The 16,810-nt window shown below is 50.3% G+C and overlaps 5 protein-coding genes and 1 non-coding gene across 6 annotated transcripts; 3 read left to right on the top strand and 3 right to left on the bottom strand.

Annotated features, from left to right (window-relative positions):
* Window positions 1–665: 665 nt before the first annotated feature.
* Window positions 666–1,639, top strand: QC762_503395 (uncharacterized protein). The gene is made up of 2 exons (XM_062890760.1): window positions 666–1,201; window positions 1,267–1,639. Exons 1-2 carry the CDS (start codon window positions 738–740, stop codon window positions 1,430–1,432), a joined length of 630 nt encoding a protein of 209 aa, XP_062741863.1. The 5' UTR covers window positions 666–737; the 3' UTR covers window positions 1,433–1,639.
* A 4,324-nt stretch (window positions 1,640–5,963) lies between these two features.
* Window positions 5,964–6,818, bottom strand: QC762_503390 (uncharacterized protein; the record flags this gene model as incomplete). The annotated part of the gene is made up of 1 exon (XM_062890759.1): window positions 5,964–6,818. One exon carries the CDS (start codon window positions 6,816–6,818, stop codon window positions 5,964–5,966), a length of 855 nt encoding a protein of 284 aa, XP_062741862.1.
* Window positions 6,819–8,688: 1,870 nt separating this feature from the next.
* On the bottom strand, window positions 8,689–9,854 carry QC762_503380 (uncharacterized protein; the record flags this gene model as incomplete). Its single annotated transcript, XM_062890758.1, has 2 exons — window positions 8,689–9,114; window positions 9,147–9,854. 2 exons carry the CDS (start codon window positions 9,852–9,854, stop codon window positions 8,689–8,691), a joined length of 1,134 nt encoding a protein of 377 aa, XP_062741861.1.
* A 2,602-nt stretch (window positions 9,855–12,456) lies between these two features.
* Window positions 12,457–12,544, bottom strand: QC762_0077850. The gene has a single exon. It is a non-coding gene; the product is annotated as a tRNA-Lys (tRNA).
* A 286-nt stretch (window positions 12,545–12,830) lies between these two features.
* On the top strand, window positions 12,831–14,043 carry QC762_503360 (uncharacterized protein; the record flags this gene model as incomplete). Its single annotated transcript, XM_062890757.1, has 2 exons — window positions 12,831–13,875; window positions 13,936–14,043. Exons 1-2 carry the CDS (start codon window positions 13,132–13,134, stop codon window positions 14,041–14,043), a joined length of 852 nt encoding a protein of 283 aa, XP_062741860.1. The 5' UTR covers window positions 12,831–13,131.
* Window positions 14,044–14,657: 614 nt separating this feature from the next.
* QC762_503350 (uncharacterized protein) lies at window positions 14,658–16,713 on the top strand. Its single transcript, XM_062890756.1, has 5 exons — window positions 14,658–15,034; window positions 15,101–15,297; window positions 15,356–15,845; window positions 15,909–16,420; window positions 16,478–16,713. Exons 1-5 carry the CDS (start codon window positions 14,806–14,808, stop codon window positions 16,595–16,597), a joined length of 1,548 nt encoding a protein of 515 aa, XP_062741859.1. The 5' UTR covers window positions 14,658–14,805; the 3' UTR covers window positions 16,598–16,713.
* The last annotated feature ends 97 nt before the right edge of the window (window positions 16,714–16,810 follow it).

Genomic DNA, 16,810 nt, shown 5'->3' with positions numbered 1-16,810 from the left:
TGCGGAGCACACCTTCCGGCCGGTTTCGGGCTGTCGTTGGTGGTGTGATGCATTAAAAAAAAGAAGCTCATCGGTTTTGCCAGTGCGAAGTGTCTCATTGGCATCGTGAGAAATCGGAATGGTGTTTTGGGGATGGCATTTGCTGGAACCTGTCATGTGGCGTAGTTGCCTGTTGGACAGAACTTGCTAGAACTTCCAGAGGGGCCAGTAGCCTTGTCATGTTACAAAGATTTGGGGGTCGTACAACCTGCTATCTTGTGCTTGCCAGTTCTGGGATGCTTTCATTGCGATTTAACGCTACGAGTCATCTTTCAATCGCAATGAACCAAGTTTTGCCTTTTTACATCAAGCGCAAGATGATGTCAGATGGCTACCTGTTCTGAACCCTAATTTTACCATCAATGAGCCCTCCTTATAAACCTACAGTGACAGACGGGTCGCGGTCCAGTCCAGTCCCACAAACTCATGTCTGTCACCCAACCCAGGCACCACATGTACTCCCTCCGTCCTGACTGACAGAATGACAACCACTAACCAGATGGCCACACACCTTGCCACAGGCTGAGTCAGTCCTACTGTGATGGTTCTCAAAGTCGTTAGATATCGCCAGTCAAGAACGGGATACCTCACTGGAAGTTGGGCATAAAAGTGTCTAGTCTGGGCATCTTATTTCTTCCTCTTTTTGCACACCAAGATCAATCCATCACAACAAGAACCTTCTTCCCAATCTGACCACAATGTTACCGCTTCTGTTCTTCCTTCTCCCCTCCCTCACCCTCTCCTCCCCCGCTGTCTTCCCCTCGGATGACAGTAACAACCCTTCCCCCTCAGCCAATAACAACAACAACCACAACAACCACAACAACCCCATCGATCTAACAGCCCCAACCCCAGAATACCCCCTCCCCTGGAGCCTCACTCACTCCTCCTCCCCAGCAGAGCCAGACATCTGGACCGACGACCCCACCCTCGCCAACCCCTCACCGCAATACCCCCTCCCCTTCGCCTCCACCTCCAACAGCACCTTCGCATCCCTAGCCTCGCAAGCCAGAATCAGAATCGGCTGCACAAACAACCCCGTCGACGCGTCCGAGTTAGAGAACAGTCTCACTTGCTTGAGCAACTGGTGCAGCACCGGGAACACGATCCCGCCCCGTGGGGGGGAGTTTTGTAATGTGGGGGGGAGTATGATGTATATCTGGTGAGTCTTTTCAAGTGGTTGTTGGGAATATGTGAATTGGGATGGAGGCTGATGATGATGTGTAGTTCTTATGGAGGTGATAACCCTTGCAGTGCTAATGAGTTGGTTACTGCTTGGGGGAGCATACAGAGGGATTGTGGGCCGGGCAGGGGGGGGTGGTGGTTTAGTAATGATTGGAAGAAGACTTATGGGATCGATTCGGCGGGGGCGAATGTTTGTGGGAATTTGTAGGGGTTGGGCTGTGTACCGAACTCATGAATCTTTTTTTTTTTGTTTTTGTTGTTTTGGGTTGAGGTGTTGGTTGTGTGGGAGTCTGGGTAGGTAGTCGGTCGGTTATTTGGTGGTGACGGTGGTCGTTGGAGACTTTTCTTTTTGTCTTTTTGTTTACAATATTCTGTGTTTTCATTGCTAGATAAATTTAAGTTGCTATTCGCCCACAAATCTTGGTTTACGTGGAAGAAAATACTTTGCAGGCAATAAGTTTTCATTGAAGAGACAGGAGATCTCTACTCAAGAAATGAATGAGACTGGCAGTGGTCAGCATGGCTGAAGAAAAGAAAGAAGTGACAAAAAACAAAAAGCAAGGAGCGTAGTCCTGGGTTTGAAGCAGGATCTCGAGTGCAGACAGGTCCCATATACATGAGTGCCGTGACCAGTGGCGAAGACGGAAAAGGGTCTACAGAAACTGACAACTCTGCTGCGCGTCGCTCCATACCACTCGGCCACTGGAGCTCCTTGTTGAATATTAGACACAAAAGCCTGGTATATATCGGACGGTAGAGAGTTGGTTGCTGTTGGGGAAGGAGTGATGTAGCCGACGATAGCCGACGAGGTTCGTGATGTCAACAAGCGCAGCCGTGCGTCACGTGTAGCCTGGAGCAGAGTTTTCACGTTAAGAATTAAGTCCCACTCACACTGGGCAGATGGGTTGATTTCACTCTTGCTGTCTGTCTGTTGCTTTTGCGAGGACCTCAATGACCACAGCACCAAGAGACTTGTTTGGAAATGAGCTTTTTTTGAATAGCATTCAGGCTGGTAGAGACATGCACGGTGATGCTGACTGTAACAATGGCGACCAAAATAGGGGTAATCAATAACTCCACTTCATTATCCATAAACAGTAGAGAGATGTCTGGGTTGTCAGACATATCTCACATGTGTTTGAACTCGATGGTCCCACCCAATCAGCAAAGGAGATCTGGCAAAATGGAAGATAGGCGAAGAGTAAGGGGTTGTCTGTGGTCTCCCACCCTGCTGCTATGTACCCAGGCAATGTTAAGCTACACTCAAAACCAGCAGGCTATATTCTGAGGAAATTCTTCAATTCTGGTGGTAAACAAAAGAAAGTGCCCTCTTGAGGGTATTAAAAAAACACCACCCTCGTTCGGGGCTTTGCAAGCCTCCCGTCATTAAGCTTAGTTTTTGGTTTTGGTGCAGTGGGCAGGGCCACTGCTGAAGCATTTTATCTTGCGTGCCCAGGGTTTCCCGGTGTTTTTAATTTTCTAATTTCATTATTATTATTATAAACAAAAGGAAAAGGATAAGCAAAAGGAGAGGCAAACGGATAGCTTTGAATAAACGGAAAGATAATGGGGCTTCCAGTCTGGCACTCCCATCTTTAACAAAATCACAACACCATAAACTCATGACCTCCCCAACCAACGATACCAACAATAACTTCGTCAAAAAACCCAAAGCCCACTAACAGTCAAAGAAGCAAAAGACAAGGGGTGGCCCAGCCCGGATTTGCACCGGGACCTTCCGCGACAGCGGAATTATGGGGAGCAAGTGAAGGGGTCCAAGACGACTATCAATTTTGTTTTTGTTTTAGTGGTTTTTGACAGCAATGTGATTCGAAGCAATGCTGCTAGCAGACTCAACCAAGCAATGCATATGCAGAGCCCGCTGCCGCGACTATTCTATTTATACCACTGAGACCACCCCTTGTCGAAATTCAGGCTCGTGCGCGGACGCTAAATCCCCCGGCGATGGGAAAGAGCAAGTTCCCGCTACCTCTTCAAGAAAAAGTTGCCAAATGAGTATCCGAAGATATCCTTCATATACACGTCGGAGTCAGGTGTCGAGCTAAGAGTTGAGTCGGAGGAGTGGCTAACATCACCAGTCACTTGAATTGCTCCTTCATCACAAACCAATAGTCCTTTGAGTGGCTGAAGGTGATGCCAGTCGGTTTGTATGCCGGGATCCAAGAAAAGACAATCTGCTTCCATCAGGATCTCCTTCGACAATTAAGCAAACTCCGAAGATCGTTATCTTGCGGCTTCCAACAAAGCGTAGTACTTGATAGCTGTGCTTGTGTCATGGCCGTACATGAAATCCAAGGTCTGATCCCGTTTGTTGGCTGCGTCTAAGTCGTTCAGCTCATAGTCAAGGGAGTCGTGGCTATTTCGCAAGTACTCCCGACCCACCGCCTTGGCAAAATGTGTCCCGATCCGCACCCTAACATACTTGATAGGACAAAGAAGGCCGATTAGGGAATCGAGTGGTGAGAGGGGAAAAGTTCTGGGAAGGTATTAACGATTTAGTGACGGTGCTGGGCCGGCATGATTATTTTGTTGCCTAGCAGGCTAGACGGCTGGGTCCAGACTTAGGGTGCCTGTTTCATGCTAAGGGTTGTGAAAACAATGTCGTACAAAGACAGAGTTTGTCATGGTGCTGCTGGAGAAAGTGAAGATGGGCACAGGGGATTGGGATAGAGGAAGGAGGGGGGATGTTTGTTTTGTTACCTATTTGGAGGTCGCACTTGAGCCAATTTAGATTGGCGATGCGAACTCTGAATAAACCCATAGTTTTGCAGCCAGGCCCAAGCTGCGAATGAGCTCGTTGTTTTGGTTGATGATACGAGAAAGGGCCCAGCTGTGAGTGTTTTGTTGGGAACTACACCTGAAGAGAGTGCCACAACATTGGTATCTCCTGCTCTTTAGACCTCATATTGTATAATGGTCATTCTTCGCGGTCTCAACACAACAATCACAGGTACTTTTCAGGGTACTTGGAGCTGTTCAAAATATGTTTGGGGAGCCTTGCTGCAGGGGCCAGGGATCGCACTATGTTCACCTTGCAGTTTTCGATGGTCACTTTTGCGGTTACAGATACCGCCGTGTTTCGCATAGGTAAAAGAGTCGAATTCCAGTATTTATATTTCTCCTTGACTCTCAAAAAGTGGTTCACTGAGCCCATAGTCAAGCCTCAGGGGTTGCCAAGACTAGTCGTAAACAGATGTTCCTGACGGTAAGGTAGACGAGCTCTAACAATGCCTGCAACTGCACGCTGTCCTTTCAGAAGATGCCTGACGTAGACTGACAGTTGATACGCCATGATGTTTTGAAGGTTGGCCGGGGGTTTCAGAGATGGGTTGCAAGCCGCAGGATACCTGGCATCTGCTACCACGACGTCTTCTTATACCTCCCAAACCCTCCAGACTTCTCCTATAAAGCGTGCCAAATACCCACCGGAAGTTTCCGAACTTCCTCGTATCTCTTTCTCGTATCCCATTTAACTTTACCGCCTCCCACGTGAATCGGAAAATAAACCTTAACCGGGATATTATTCTATAACAGTATCTCCTCTGTTTGGGCATTGTTGTCCCCCATGGTTCCAAGCTTGCATCCTCTACAGCTAACAGGCCATTCAGGAGTCCATCGGGCATAGTCCAACATCTTGCTAGCGTTCCTTCCATGATCGTGACCATGTCGAGGACCCACTTCTCAATGCTCAGCAGAAGCCCATTCGCCGACCGGTTTAGCGATTGTTTCCGGAGCAGCCAGTATCAAGTGACCGTTGGACAGAGAAGAGATTCCCTGGTGGTGTAGCGGGTCAGCACGGCAGTTTCTGCGGGTTTTTCTTTCTCCCTGTCTATCCCTTGCTGGTAGGTTGGTGGTTGGTGAGCTCAAGTGGGCTCTATGCCAACACCCAAAGATTCTGAAGGCACAGGTTCGAATCCTGTACAGCTCTTCCGTTGGTCCTCTTTTTGCCATTCCCAACCAATTCTTGGTGTTTCGTCATCTGTTGCTGCTGGTGTTTGACCTGACATCGTTGGAACCTCATCCCCTTCATCATCATCCGTAGAGCAAGATCGCGACAGGACTACGGCCGACCGGGTAGACGTCGTGAGTTCGAGTCCCGTGTCGTGTCAACTCGATTCTTTTTGTCCCACTCCACCCTTTTGCTTGTTCGTTTCCACACCGGGTGCACCTCTGAAGTTCCCCTTCCGACGAATACTTCCACTCTTATCCCTTCCCGTTTTTGTGGTCCATTAGTGTGTTTGTGTCGAATATTGCTGCGACCTCTTCAAGTGCCTTATTCAACCAGAGATTGAGAATTTCTGTGACCTTGAATCCCCTTCCAATACTGCAACGGGCCACATGATTAGTGGCTCTAGCCCTGTGCCTTGTCCCAATTTACATTGTCGTTTCCCCCTTGATGCCATCACCACCACATGCCGCCGCCGTCAGCTTGATTCTCCAGTGGCTGCGTTGCAATAAAGCACAACCGCAAACAGCCAAACACAACAACAAACATCCAAGCACAGCAAAGCTATAGTGACAAGCCCAAACCTCAGCCTTACAAGACCAGCAAAATAACATAAAAAACAACAAAGCAACTTCAAAAAGCAAAAGCTCAACAAAATCCAACTAAATCAATTATTACAGGACATTACTTCCACCCTAAGGCCCCAGCGTCTACAACCCAATGTTCCTTCTTTTCCCAATGTTCTTCACCCCAATCTCTCCTGAACCTCAACTCAATAAGCATATTTGCTCCAATCAATAGCAGCAACACTCTCATAGCACCGCACATCATTCACAAACGTCCTGTCATACGCCGCGCCCTCAGGTAAATCCACAAAGTCATACGCGCATTCCGGCACCAGATTGACAGCAACACAGCCCTCAGGCACCCTCAAATGTGTGCCAGTCGAGTCCCTAGTTGCCCCAAGCCAGTTCACCACCTCAAACTTCCTGCTCTCCCCATAGTAAGGAATCGTCGTGTTCCCGCAAACAATAAACGATTTCACAATCGGGGCACCCTCCAAAATTTGCAAGGTGGAGTAGGGCATTGTCAGCTTGCTGATCGCGGTACCAGCACCAGGAGTGCCAGCATTGATGAAGAGCTCGCTGCCCTTGGTGTCATCGCTGCCTTGTTGGTACTGGATGGCTTCCGGGAATGGTGACTCGGGCGGGCCCGCATCGGTGAGAATACCAGCACGGTAATTGGCAATGTCGGAGTAGCTACCATTTTGGTAGAAAATGGGACCGGAATAGCTAACTACGGCGCGGTTCTGGGCCGGGCCGATGTGGGCGGTGGAAAGAAAAAGGTTGTGGACGGGGGGAGTAAGGTCAAGGGAGGGGTTGGTGACGTTGACGCGGAGACGGAAGCCACGCGCTCCGGAATGACGAGGGATGGAGCCTGGCTCCTGAGGGGTCCATTGTCTTGGAATGTCAGTAGATGAGGTGGGCGCGGCCGAGGCGAGGCCTAGAAGGCTGGCAAGAAGGAGGTACGAGTGCATGGTTGCAATTCTCGGGGGTTTGTCGGATAAGTTCGAAGACAAGATTGTGTCGGTCTGATCTGTGATGATGGTGAGTTGGATCGTTTGCATGTCGTGCCTTCAGCTTTATATGCGGGAATCGATGAGAATGACATCTCATGATGGCGAAGGACGCTGTTTTCGATACGAGTAAAGCCTCGTTGGTGTCACCAGTATACGACGTCACATTGGTAACGGTATGGGTGATGATGAGAAGCTAATGATACGCGTTACTCACTTTGTGGGAAAATGCTACCTGGAAAGGCATGTGCCTGCAGGTCAGTTCGTGTCGCGGGCGGACAGTGGCCATGGTGCTTACTGAGCGTCTGTGACCTTCCACTTCTCAGGCCAATTCTGCCGCTTTAGCTAGTCCAGTGTGATCCGACTTTAGCCTGGGAACACCCATTGGGGTAGCATTGCCATCTTAGTCGAAATTTCGGCCACCACCGAATATAAGTCGCTTGAGGAAGCCGAAAATCCTTCTAAATCCATTCATTCTAAACTTTTCAAACATATAATCTTTTATTCCTAAAACAATTCAATAACTAAATTTACCTGAAACTTTTGTTACAACCTGCACCGGGAGTGGATACAGACTGCAAGGCAGTACGCCGGAGGTGAATATGACAGGATGATCGAAGGTTGTGACAAGCGTCTCAGACATGGGGTTCACTGTCAACAACAGGTCGTTCTAACAAAGAGCTACTGAGAGTAGATTGTAGACAAATGAACTTGATTACTTGCATGAGGAATCTGATTCCTCAACATGGGGAGCGCTGGGCACTCCCCCCTATTTATGTGAAGCTATCTACATATGTTTCTGAAGTATCTTTGTACCTTGCTCAGTGTGCTCAGTGTGCTCAGTGGTCTTGGCGGCTGAGCAGACTGAGCAACCTTTCATGATCGATGTGCTCAGTGTGCTCAGTGGTCTTGGCCACTGATCAGACTGAGCACCTCCTGATTGGTCGTATGGGGGCTTATGGGTCTTTCCATCCCTGGCCCAATGATTGGCCGAGGTGTCCAGCACCTCGGGTACCACCCAGTGGTTCCTGTACGGGGGTATTACGCTTGGGGCGTAACAGAGGGCTGGACTCGGGAGGTGAGCGGGGCTCACGGTCCACGGTCCCCAGGTCTACATATACGGAGGAACTAGATGGGTAGCAGATAGTTCCGCAGTATGCAATACAAGTCACATTCGTTGGTTTTAAGACCATTGTGATTGAGACAAGCCATTGTTGTGCACTGTTTAGCAGCACCGAACCAGATTGTCTAAAAGCGCCTTCGACTGAGTATCCCTTTCAGAGGTTCTGGATAGGGTTTCCTCACAGTCGTCGTTATAGCTAAGCTTTAAAGTTCCATTTAGAAAACCGTTTAAAAGGCCCATTTTGCAGGCCAAAAGATCGCAGCCTTACTAAGGCCAAAGGTCGTGATGGTGAATTGGTGGCTCCGATTATCGAAGTAACCTTGGAAGAAATCGAAGGAGTAAGGCGAGATGAAGGTTGGAAAGTGTCAAAGAGCTCGTGTTCTGGTGAGAATGCCCGAATGAAGGAAGGTACAGAGAAGGGCGACAGCACAGTGATGGATACTGCCCCACATCTCTGCTGATATCAGCCTTCCATCCAATCAAACAATTGCAATTCTAATCACCTCTCCTCTTCATGTCAACTGCTTTGCAATTTGCCGCCGCCCCTGGTCCTCACAACCAAGGCACAAGACTTCCCGACGACCAAGATGTACCGTATTTCTAGCTTGCCGGCAAAGAAAGAAGTGCGATGAACACAAACCTGTCTGCTTGGCCTGCGACAGGAATTCCCTGATCTGCACCTACCTATCAGCACCCTCACGATCCCCATCACAGCCCTCCAAGACGGCCGCTCTATCTCTTCCGACTGATACCAAGACAACTATTCTCGTACTTGAACCGAACAGCTCACCTAATCACTTATATCACCTTTGGAGACCTCGACTCCCAATTATAGCAAAAATCCATATCAAGGTCAAACACGGTCCCGGAGCTCGCTTCCGATGTGGAAGGCCCAAATGTGCCGACCCTGCAATACTCGCAACTGTTCCTCTTTGCTTGGTGGATAATAAGCCCGCAGGGTGTCTCCCCTAAATCGTCCTCAGACTCGGAGCTCTCGTAGTTTATGCTCCCGAGCAGGACAAGAGTCAGGTCCTGCTTCCAACTCTGGTGGGGATCGTTGACGTCTGGATTGGGGAAGAAGTCGAGGTGGTAGCTGAAAGCAACTTTGTTGTCGCCAGGCTGCTCGAGATAGGAATTTCCGGTATCACTCAATCTTTTCCCATCGCAGTCATCGTCGTCGTCCGGCAAATGGTACCACCCAAGAGCAAGCGGGTACACTCTTATCTTTATGAGCAGTGTTGCGCCGGAAATCTTACCATACTTGTCATCCCGGACGGTACCGTCTGTGCTTTTAAGGTATCATATTGCATGCGAAGGACTGCAGACGACCTAGCCGGATAGAGATTGCAGCGGCCAGGCCCGAACCCTCTTACTTTGCCCACTGCACTGCGGCCCGCCGGTCTTCCTACCCAGCTCCAGCTGGGCCTAATCCATGGATCATCAAGAGACTGCAGCAGCTCGGCAAAATAGCTGCGAAGCGAGTCCTTCATCTTCCAGAACAGTCCAGCCAGCAGATCCCCTTTCCACAAACCAGCCACGTACTCGTCGTCCAGAGCCGTCGCGAAGATCTGCGCTGTGCCAGAGAGCGCAAGCAACGAGTCAGCCAGATAGGTGGCTTGTCTTCCCAAGAACTGGGTGGCAATCTTCAGGTTCCAGTTTCGGTACATATCCGCAGCGGATGTGTCTTGCACGATGCCGTGGACAGAAGAGTTCAGAGGCTCTTCCAAGACCCCGCCGTACTCCCAGACGAGCCCGGCGCCGCAGCTGAAGTAACGACCGGACTGCGCGAACAGAATCATCAGCGTTGAGAGTGTCGCCTCCTGGAACGTCCAGGCGCGCGAGGCCCACTGTGTGCTGTCGAAATCGAGACGGCTCCAGGTATCGTGTTCGAATCCGCGAGGAAAGCACCGGGAGACGAAGCCCGGTCCGATTTTGTAGCACTCCACTCCTCTGGTCTGAGCCATGGTGTCGAAAGGGATGTTGGCGCGAAGTTGGTCGTCCGGCAGGAACCCCTGCTGACAAGACCGTGACTTTAGGTTGCAGATGGTCACTAGGCGTTGCCATAGATCTTGTGCATGAGGGACGACTCGAGCTCCCAGTCGGTAGCGTCGCCCTGCAGAATGCAGAGCGCATCAATCCACAGGTATGGAATGCCTCAAGCCGTGTGCTCCCTCTACACAGATCCCACGATAAGCGTCCCATGAGGGTAAAATCATCGAGTGTGTATGGACGCTCACCAGATTTACGTGCTAGAGGCCAAAAGATAGCAGGTCCCGAAATCCAACTCGAAACCTGGATGTCTTGCGGCAACCCCTCTCGGCGCTTTGCCATGTTTGGGCTATGAAGCAGAAGGCTAGCTTGGAGAGCCCATCTCGTGATGATAGCACCCGTCTGGTTCCTTTTGGGGACCGCATCCCAAAAATAGTCGAGGTGGACCTGTATTGCGTCGTATATGACAGGGGAAGTAGCGACGAAGGATTGGATGGCGGACTGTAACAGATGGCAGAACATACAGCCCTTGAACCTAGTGCGTTTCAGGGCAGCAAGGTCGGGCAAAACATTTTCGTGACGGAAGTCGCTTTTGAAACGGTGTTGGCCATACTGATTGGTATAAGGACCCTCTGTGTTTGTGGCTCTCTTAGACCGGGGCCAGCGGCTGAGAACCACTTCTGGAGCCAAGAGAGGCTGTTCAATGCCGGGAAAATAGAGGCCATATCGACATCTGTCACAAATATGGTCGGCGTCGAGTTGCTGCTCCATGTAGTGGCTCTGCGGAGGATGGATCGATATTGGATGTTGCGGCCAGGAATCATCAGTTGGGCTCAACCTACCACCGTCCTCGTGACGTCGCTGGAATGTATCGGGTTGAGCCGCTCCAATCGGGGCATCATTCTAACGTATTACCTGTCACCAACCTCATCAGCCTTTTGGATGCAACAACTCCCATACCCACCGTCAAGAAGCCATATGGGCAGTGCGGGGCCCAAGGGGGCCCAACCTCGACGCAGACCGACAAGCCCCAAAGTGTCCATCCTCGCACACCAATTTGATTGTGCTCTGGTGTGAACCGACGCAGGCCGGACCTTCGTTTACCTTTTTCTTGTCTTCTTTAGCTTACATTTCAATCAATTTGGGTTAGACCTACTGTAGATTTGCCTCAGAATACCTACTTCTTTGCGAAATACGGAAGAATTAGCTGGTGGTAGATATTGTTCCGAAATTTGCAATTGACATTAGTACTAAAATCCCGACATTTCTTTTTCCGCCCGTTTTATTTCCAACTTTTATTTTCTGTTGGCGCTTATGCGGCTAAGGTCATTGGAAGATGGAGGGGGTAAATGTTGAAATGAGGAAAGAAGTTGTGTAAAGGACATGGGTGCAACAGTTGATATTGACTCGATCTACCTTATCGGAACAAAGGAAAAGGTGCTGCTCCAAGGAGCGCGTGAAAACGAGTGTCTAAATACATGGAGCTTTGTGGTCCCTGTAACCTGTGCTTTTTGCCACCATCCCTCCATGTATTCCATCACTGATTCCGTTGTTGTCTGACCGCTGCCGCAAGTGCCTGAGGGCTTTCGTAAGCTCACCTGATCGTGTAATCGCAGCTAGAGGGCATCGCGAAGTGGTTTCTTGTTCACAGAAGTCCTCCTCATATTTTGGCAGCATGTCTTTCAGAATCAGCATTGGATTTCCCTCTGAATGATAGCCTGGATGTACTCCACCACGGTTGTAGACCCTGAATCCTTGCATTTGTCACCGAGTTTAATGCATACATTCTGTCATCGTCATCATCATCCGTCATCAACCGCCCCGACCTTCCGATCCTCCAAGATGCCGAAACTGTGTTTACCGTCATGGATAATACCCATGCATCCATTCAGGGCACGCTGTTTGGGTGCGCTCGGGAGCTGTTCAGACTCATTCCAGCGGTGGTGTCCCAGTCTGACAAGCTTAGTCGAGAGAGGTCCGCCAGTATGTTGCCTTCGGAACAACGGGCCATTGAAGAGCTACGACAACAAATCGGGACATGGCATCCAGACCCCCGTTCGGATAAACAACATGCTACCGGCGGCAGACTGTACCAAGAAGCCATGATGTTACTTCTCGCAAGGCCCGACGAGTACGACTCACTAGTCTTCTCCTTGATTGCTCTGCTTCAAAGCCTCCCCATCGAGGCATAAGTGGCGACAGTTCTCTGCTGGCCTTTGGCTATGGTGGGCTTTCGACTCGTCAACCAGCACATCAGGTAACTATCAAAGGATACCTGTTCGCTATGCACCGCAAATACGGCTTCGGTAACATTCGCCAGACTATCGACCTACTCGAGTCTGTTTGGACGGGTAGAACTGTTCCAGACAATGACAGCTTCTCAGCAGCAATGGCCACCCATGGGCCAGTGTTCATGCTGAGCTAGTCCCGAGCCAAGATACCCCTGGAACCTTTGCCACGCACCGAGTCAGTACCACAACAAGCAGCCACATCCTAGCCTTCAAGCCTCCACACCCACAAATTCCCTCATAAATCCAAAACAGGGCTCATTAAACATCAACAAATGGGTATAGCCACGCCCGGCTAGCTCAATCGGTAGAGCGTGAGACTCTTAAGGAGTTCCTCCGTCATCTCAAGGTTGTGGGTTCGACCCCCACGTCGGGCTCAATTCCCGTTGAAACGATTCATTCCATTCGATCTTTTTTTTCTCAGTCTGGCCATTCTATGGGACTTCTTTGTGGTGTCAACCCTTGCTGGTGAGGCTTTCTTTTTGTTAACAGTGAACCGCAGAGATATTGAGAGATTGATAAAGTAGAGATAGAACCAGTTGGTTGCTGCTAGTGGTCCGGGAAACCTTTGCCAAAAAGGTGTTTGTGAAATGCCCGCATCATGATGTTCCACCACACCACCACACCATCCAACCACCAGCTGGGCCGCAATTGTCTGCATCACACCTGTCTTATCTTCAAGTTTGGGCTGGACCAATCACATGATTGACCGTGCTAATCTCCCACTTCTCTCAATTACACCACGCCGAGACCAGGCGGCTGTATCATTCTGATGTTGGTTGTTCGTAATGGGATAGCCATCTTGCAGATGGTATCAATGGTATAATGGCAGAGGCAACTGGCTATAAGATGGCGATCTTTTCTGCAGAAGACGGTGTCTTTGGCCATCAAGCAGACATGACCACTTCTTTGACAAACTTGTCTACCAATCTGGTCAATTCCTCACAACAACGAAATTCTCAACATGGTCGCTCGCCTTGCCTCCGACCTTCCCAAGGTGAAAGAGTTCCCAGCCAGCGCCAACCCAGATGACATTGTCCAAGCGCTCATCCGCACCGGTGGTGTTGTCATCCGAAACGTCATCCTACAAGAAACACTAGATGTCATCGAGAAAGACGTCCGCCCCTTCATCGAAGCCGACAAGCCCTGGAAAGGCGACTTCTTCCCTCCCGAAACCCGCCGGGTCTACGGCCTTGCCGGCAAATCACCCACCTTCTTCAAGAGCGTCGTCGCCAACCCGTTATACCAAGCCGTCTGCAGCAAGATGCTCACAGCAGAGTATAAATCCTGGCTGGGGCAAAAACTCGAGACATCCATCTCCCGCCCTCAGCTCAACAACACAATTGTCTTTTCTATCAACCCCGGCGCCAGAGCCCAGGAGCTGCACCGCGATGATATGATTCACCATAATGTCCTCACGGCCATCACAGCTGACCAATACAAAATCGGGCGTGACAGTGGGATCGGATGGTTCGTCGCCGGGAAGAAGACCACAAAGGCCAATGGCGCGACGAGGTTCATTCCGGGGAGCCATCTCTGGGATCAGATGGAGCCTCCTAGGGAAGAGCTAGCTTTTTTTACGGAGATGAACCCCGGGGATGGGTTCGTGATGCTTAGTAGCTGCTTTCAGGGAGGTAGTGCTAGCACGACAAGGGATGAGGAGAGGTTGATTTACAGTTGTTTTACGACGAAGGGGTATCTACGACAGGTGAGAGCCCTCCCCACTTTTTTTGGAAAGAGAGGGAAGGAAAGCTAACGCTGTAAACAGGAAGAGAACCAATACTTGGCGTCCTCGCTTGAGAAGATCTGCGAGTATTACGACGCTGATTTGCAGAAGCTGATCGGGTATCAGGTTAGTAGCCCGTTTTTGGGCTGATTGGACTTGGATGATCCGAGGAAGGCGCTGTATGGAGGTGACTGGGAGGGAAAAGGGGGGGATTTGTACTAGCAAGGCTTTTGTCCACGATAGTGGCGGTGATGGTGGTGATGGTGGGGATGATGGTGCTGTGGTGGAGTTGTTGTTGTTGTTGAATGACAGGGGCGATATGCAGGAAGTGTGAGCTAGGGGCAGGCAACCATATAAGAGTTTTAGCGGGCCAATGATGGTGGGGGGATTGAGAACTCATTACCTTGTTTTTTTTTGTTCTAGAGACCTCTGTCCCCTCTGCCCCTCTTGACACGGACGTAGCCCCGGAGTTGTGGTGCCAGCCGGCTTTGCATATGGGTCAGGAAAGCGGGAGGGTGGTTGTGATTGGAGGGGTGGGCAATTGCTGGGACTGTGATGGGTGATGGGGTACCAAAGGGCTGCATTGGCTCCGGGCGGGAGAACGGGGACGCTAGACTTACTTGGAAGCTGTAGAATGCGGTCTATACTTGTCACGGCAGAGACTGGGAATTGCGACAGGTTTTGGGAGGAGTCTAAAGAGAATCGATAGTGCCGTGTGATTGGTGACACGACAGGTAGCCCTGCGGAAGGAAAGCGGGCTGGGGTGGATGTGAGTGAGATTTTGTGGAACCACATGCTTCTCAGGTGGTTTTATAGCTGGATGCCAGACCCAGGTTCTCGGTACTCGCATCCTCGTTTTTTTTCGACGACTATCCTCGTCTTTTCCATTTTGGTTCTTGTTTGTTGGTCATCATGGCTGTCAGCCAGACCTTGACTCAGGTCGTTGACCTTGTGTCTGAGCACAAGGTTGAGATCACTGTGGCTTTCGTTGCGGTTTATTTCTTGAGTCAAATCAGGACGTACTTCAAGTTGGCGCATGTGCCGGGGCCGTGGTTTGCGGGCTGGAGCGATATACCGCATAACTGGTCGATTTGGAATGAGAGGGCTTATCAGTATTATTATGATATTTCGGAACGATATGGTAAGTCTTTGTGTATCATGGCTTTTGTTTGAGGAGTGATTGCTGATGATGGATTGGGGATTACAGGCAAGATTGCACGCATCGGACCAAATTCTGTTCTTTCCTCGTCACCCGAGGTCTGGATCCATGTCAACACCAAACCTGGATATCGGAGGAGTGACTGGTACTTCAAGGCGGTGAGGGTCGAGTACCAGAGGGATAACATTTTCAGTCAGGCGGACACGGAGAAGCATGATGCTACCAGGAAGAAGATTGCACCTGGGGTGAGTTGGGATTCTGTGCTTTCCATCTTGGAATCAGCAAAATTAACGAGGGAAATAGTACTCCGGCCGGGAAAACCTCGAGTTGGAAGGGTCGGTCGACAGCCGTGTTGTTGCCTTCCTCGATCTCATCCGCAGAAACTACCTCTCTGTTGATGGCGGCCCTGTGAAGAAGATGGACTTGGCAAAGAAGATTCAGTTCTTCACCATGGACGTCATTTCGCTCGTGGCGTTTGGGACCACATTTGGGATGCTGGATCGGGATAGCGATATCAATAACTTTGTCAAGAGCTCAGAGGATGGGTTGCTGATCGGGAACATGTTTATGTCGCTGAATCTGGCTTGGTTGGTGCAGGCGCCGGTGATTGGGAAGTTTTTGGGACCCAGCCCGAAGGATAAGACCGGTTTTGGCGCCATGATGAGGGAGACGTTCAGGTATATCGACGAGAGAGTGGAGAACGCGGCAACAGATACCAGGAGGGATATGTTGGCGAGCTTTTATCGGCATGGGGTGAGGGGGGATGAGTTGAGGAGTGAGGTTTTGGAGCAGAGTGAGTTCTCTTTTTTCCTACTTTGGGTATAAGTTCAGGTCGGGAATGCTAACGACATGATAGTGGTTGCTGGGTCTGATACCACCGCCGGTGCGTTGAGAGGCATCATGCTCCATGTTTTGGGTACGCCGAGGGTGCAAAAGAAACTGCAAGAGGAGATTGATGCCGTTCATGCCAAGAGAACTTGGGGTGATGGGATTGTTCCTCATGCTGTTGCGAAGCAGATGCCGTACATGCAGGCCGTCATCCGGGAAGGACTCAGAATCTGGCCACCTGTGTTGAACCTGCTGCCAAAGGATGTGCCTGCCGGCGGTGATACCATCGTGGTCGACGGGAAGAAGGTTTTCTTGCCCGGTGGGACTTGCATTGGTGTCTCGACACTGGCCATACATCACGACAAGGAGCTCTACGGCGAAGATGCAGATGTTTTCCGGCCTGAAAGGTGGCTGCTGGAGACTGATCAACAGAAGCTGGACATGATGACCAGGATCAACGACTTGACTTTCGGGCATGGAAAGTGGCAGTGCTTGGGCAAGCCCGTGGCTCAGATGGAGATCAACAAGATGATGTTTGAGGTAAGTCGGCTACACATACGATGATGAGAAGCGTCGGGTGTGCTAACCAGATGACAGTGGTTCCGCAACTTCGACTGGGCCGTCGCTAAGCCCTCAAAACCGTGGAGGTTGACGAATGCCTTTGGCCTGTTCTTGATCAATGACTTCTATGTAAGAGTTATGAAGCGGGAGACTTGAGCTGATTTTGGCGGACGGGTGCAAATACTCGGGATAATGATGTATGCGTGGTGCTTGTAAATGTCTTCATCAATTTCAGGGGGTGACTGTGTTTATCTTGATACCTTTCTTATACAATGACTTCCAGCAAAAGAATGCTTCCTATGTGCCTCCCCATTCATGATTTACAATCAAGGGCCAGGAATCCATTGCATGTTTAGAAAAAAGGGGGCC

This window comes from Podospora pseudocomata, chromosome 5 (assembly GCF_035222375.1).
Source record: "Podospora pseudocomata strain CBS 415.72m chromosome 5, whole genome shotgun sequence".
Lineage (NCBI taxonomy): Eukaryota > Fungi > Ascomycota > Sordariomycetes > Sordariales > Podosporaceae > Podospora > Podospora pseudocomata.
This window is presented reverse-complemented; position numbering and strand designations above follow the sequence as displayed.

Coding starts and splice junctions, on each gene's coding strand:
- QC762_503395 (XM_062890760.1), top strand. CDS start 738: ATGTTACCGCTTCTGTTCTTCCTTCTCCCCTCCCTCACCCTCTCCTCC. Junction 1,202..1,266: donor GGGAGTATGATGTATATCTG/GTGAGTCTTTTC, acceptor GATGATGTGTAG/TTCTTATGGAGGTGATAACC.
- QC762_503350 (XM_062890756.1), top strand. CDS start 14,806: ATGGCTGTCAGCCAGACCTTGACTCAGGTCGTTGACCTTGTGTCTGAG. Junction 15,035..15,100: donor TGATATTTCGGAACGATATG/GTAAGTCTTTGT, acceptor TGGGGATTACAG/GCAAGATTGCACGCATCGGA. Junction 16,421..16,477: donor TCAACAAGATGATGTTTGAG/GTAAGTCGGCTA, acceptor ACCAGATGACAG/TGGTTCCGCAACTTCGACTG.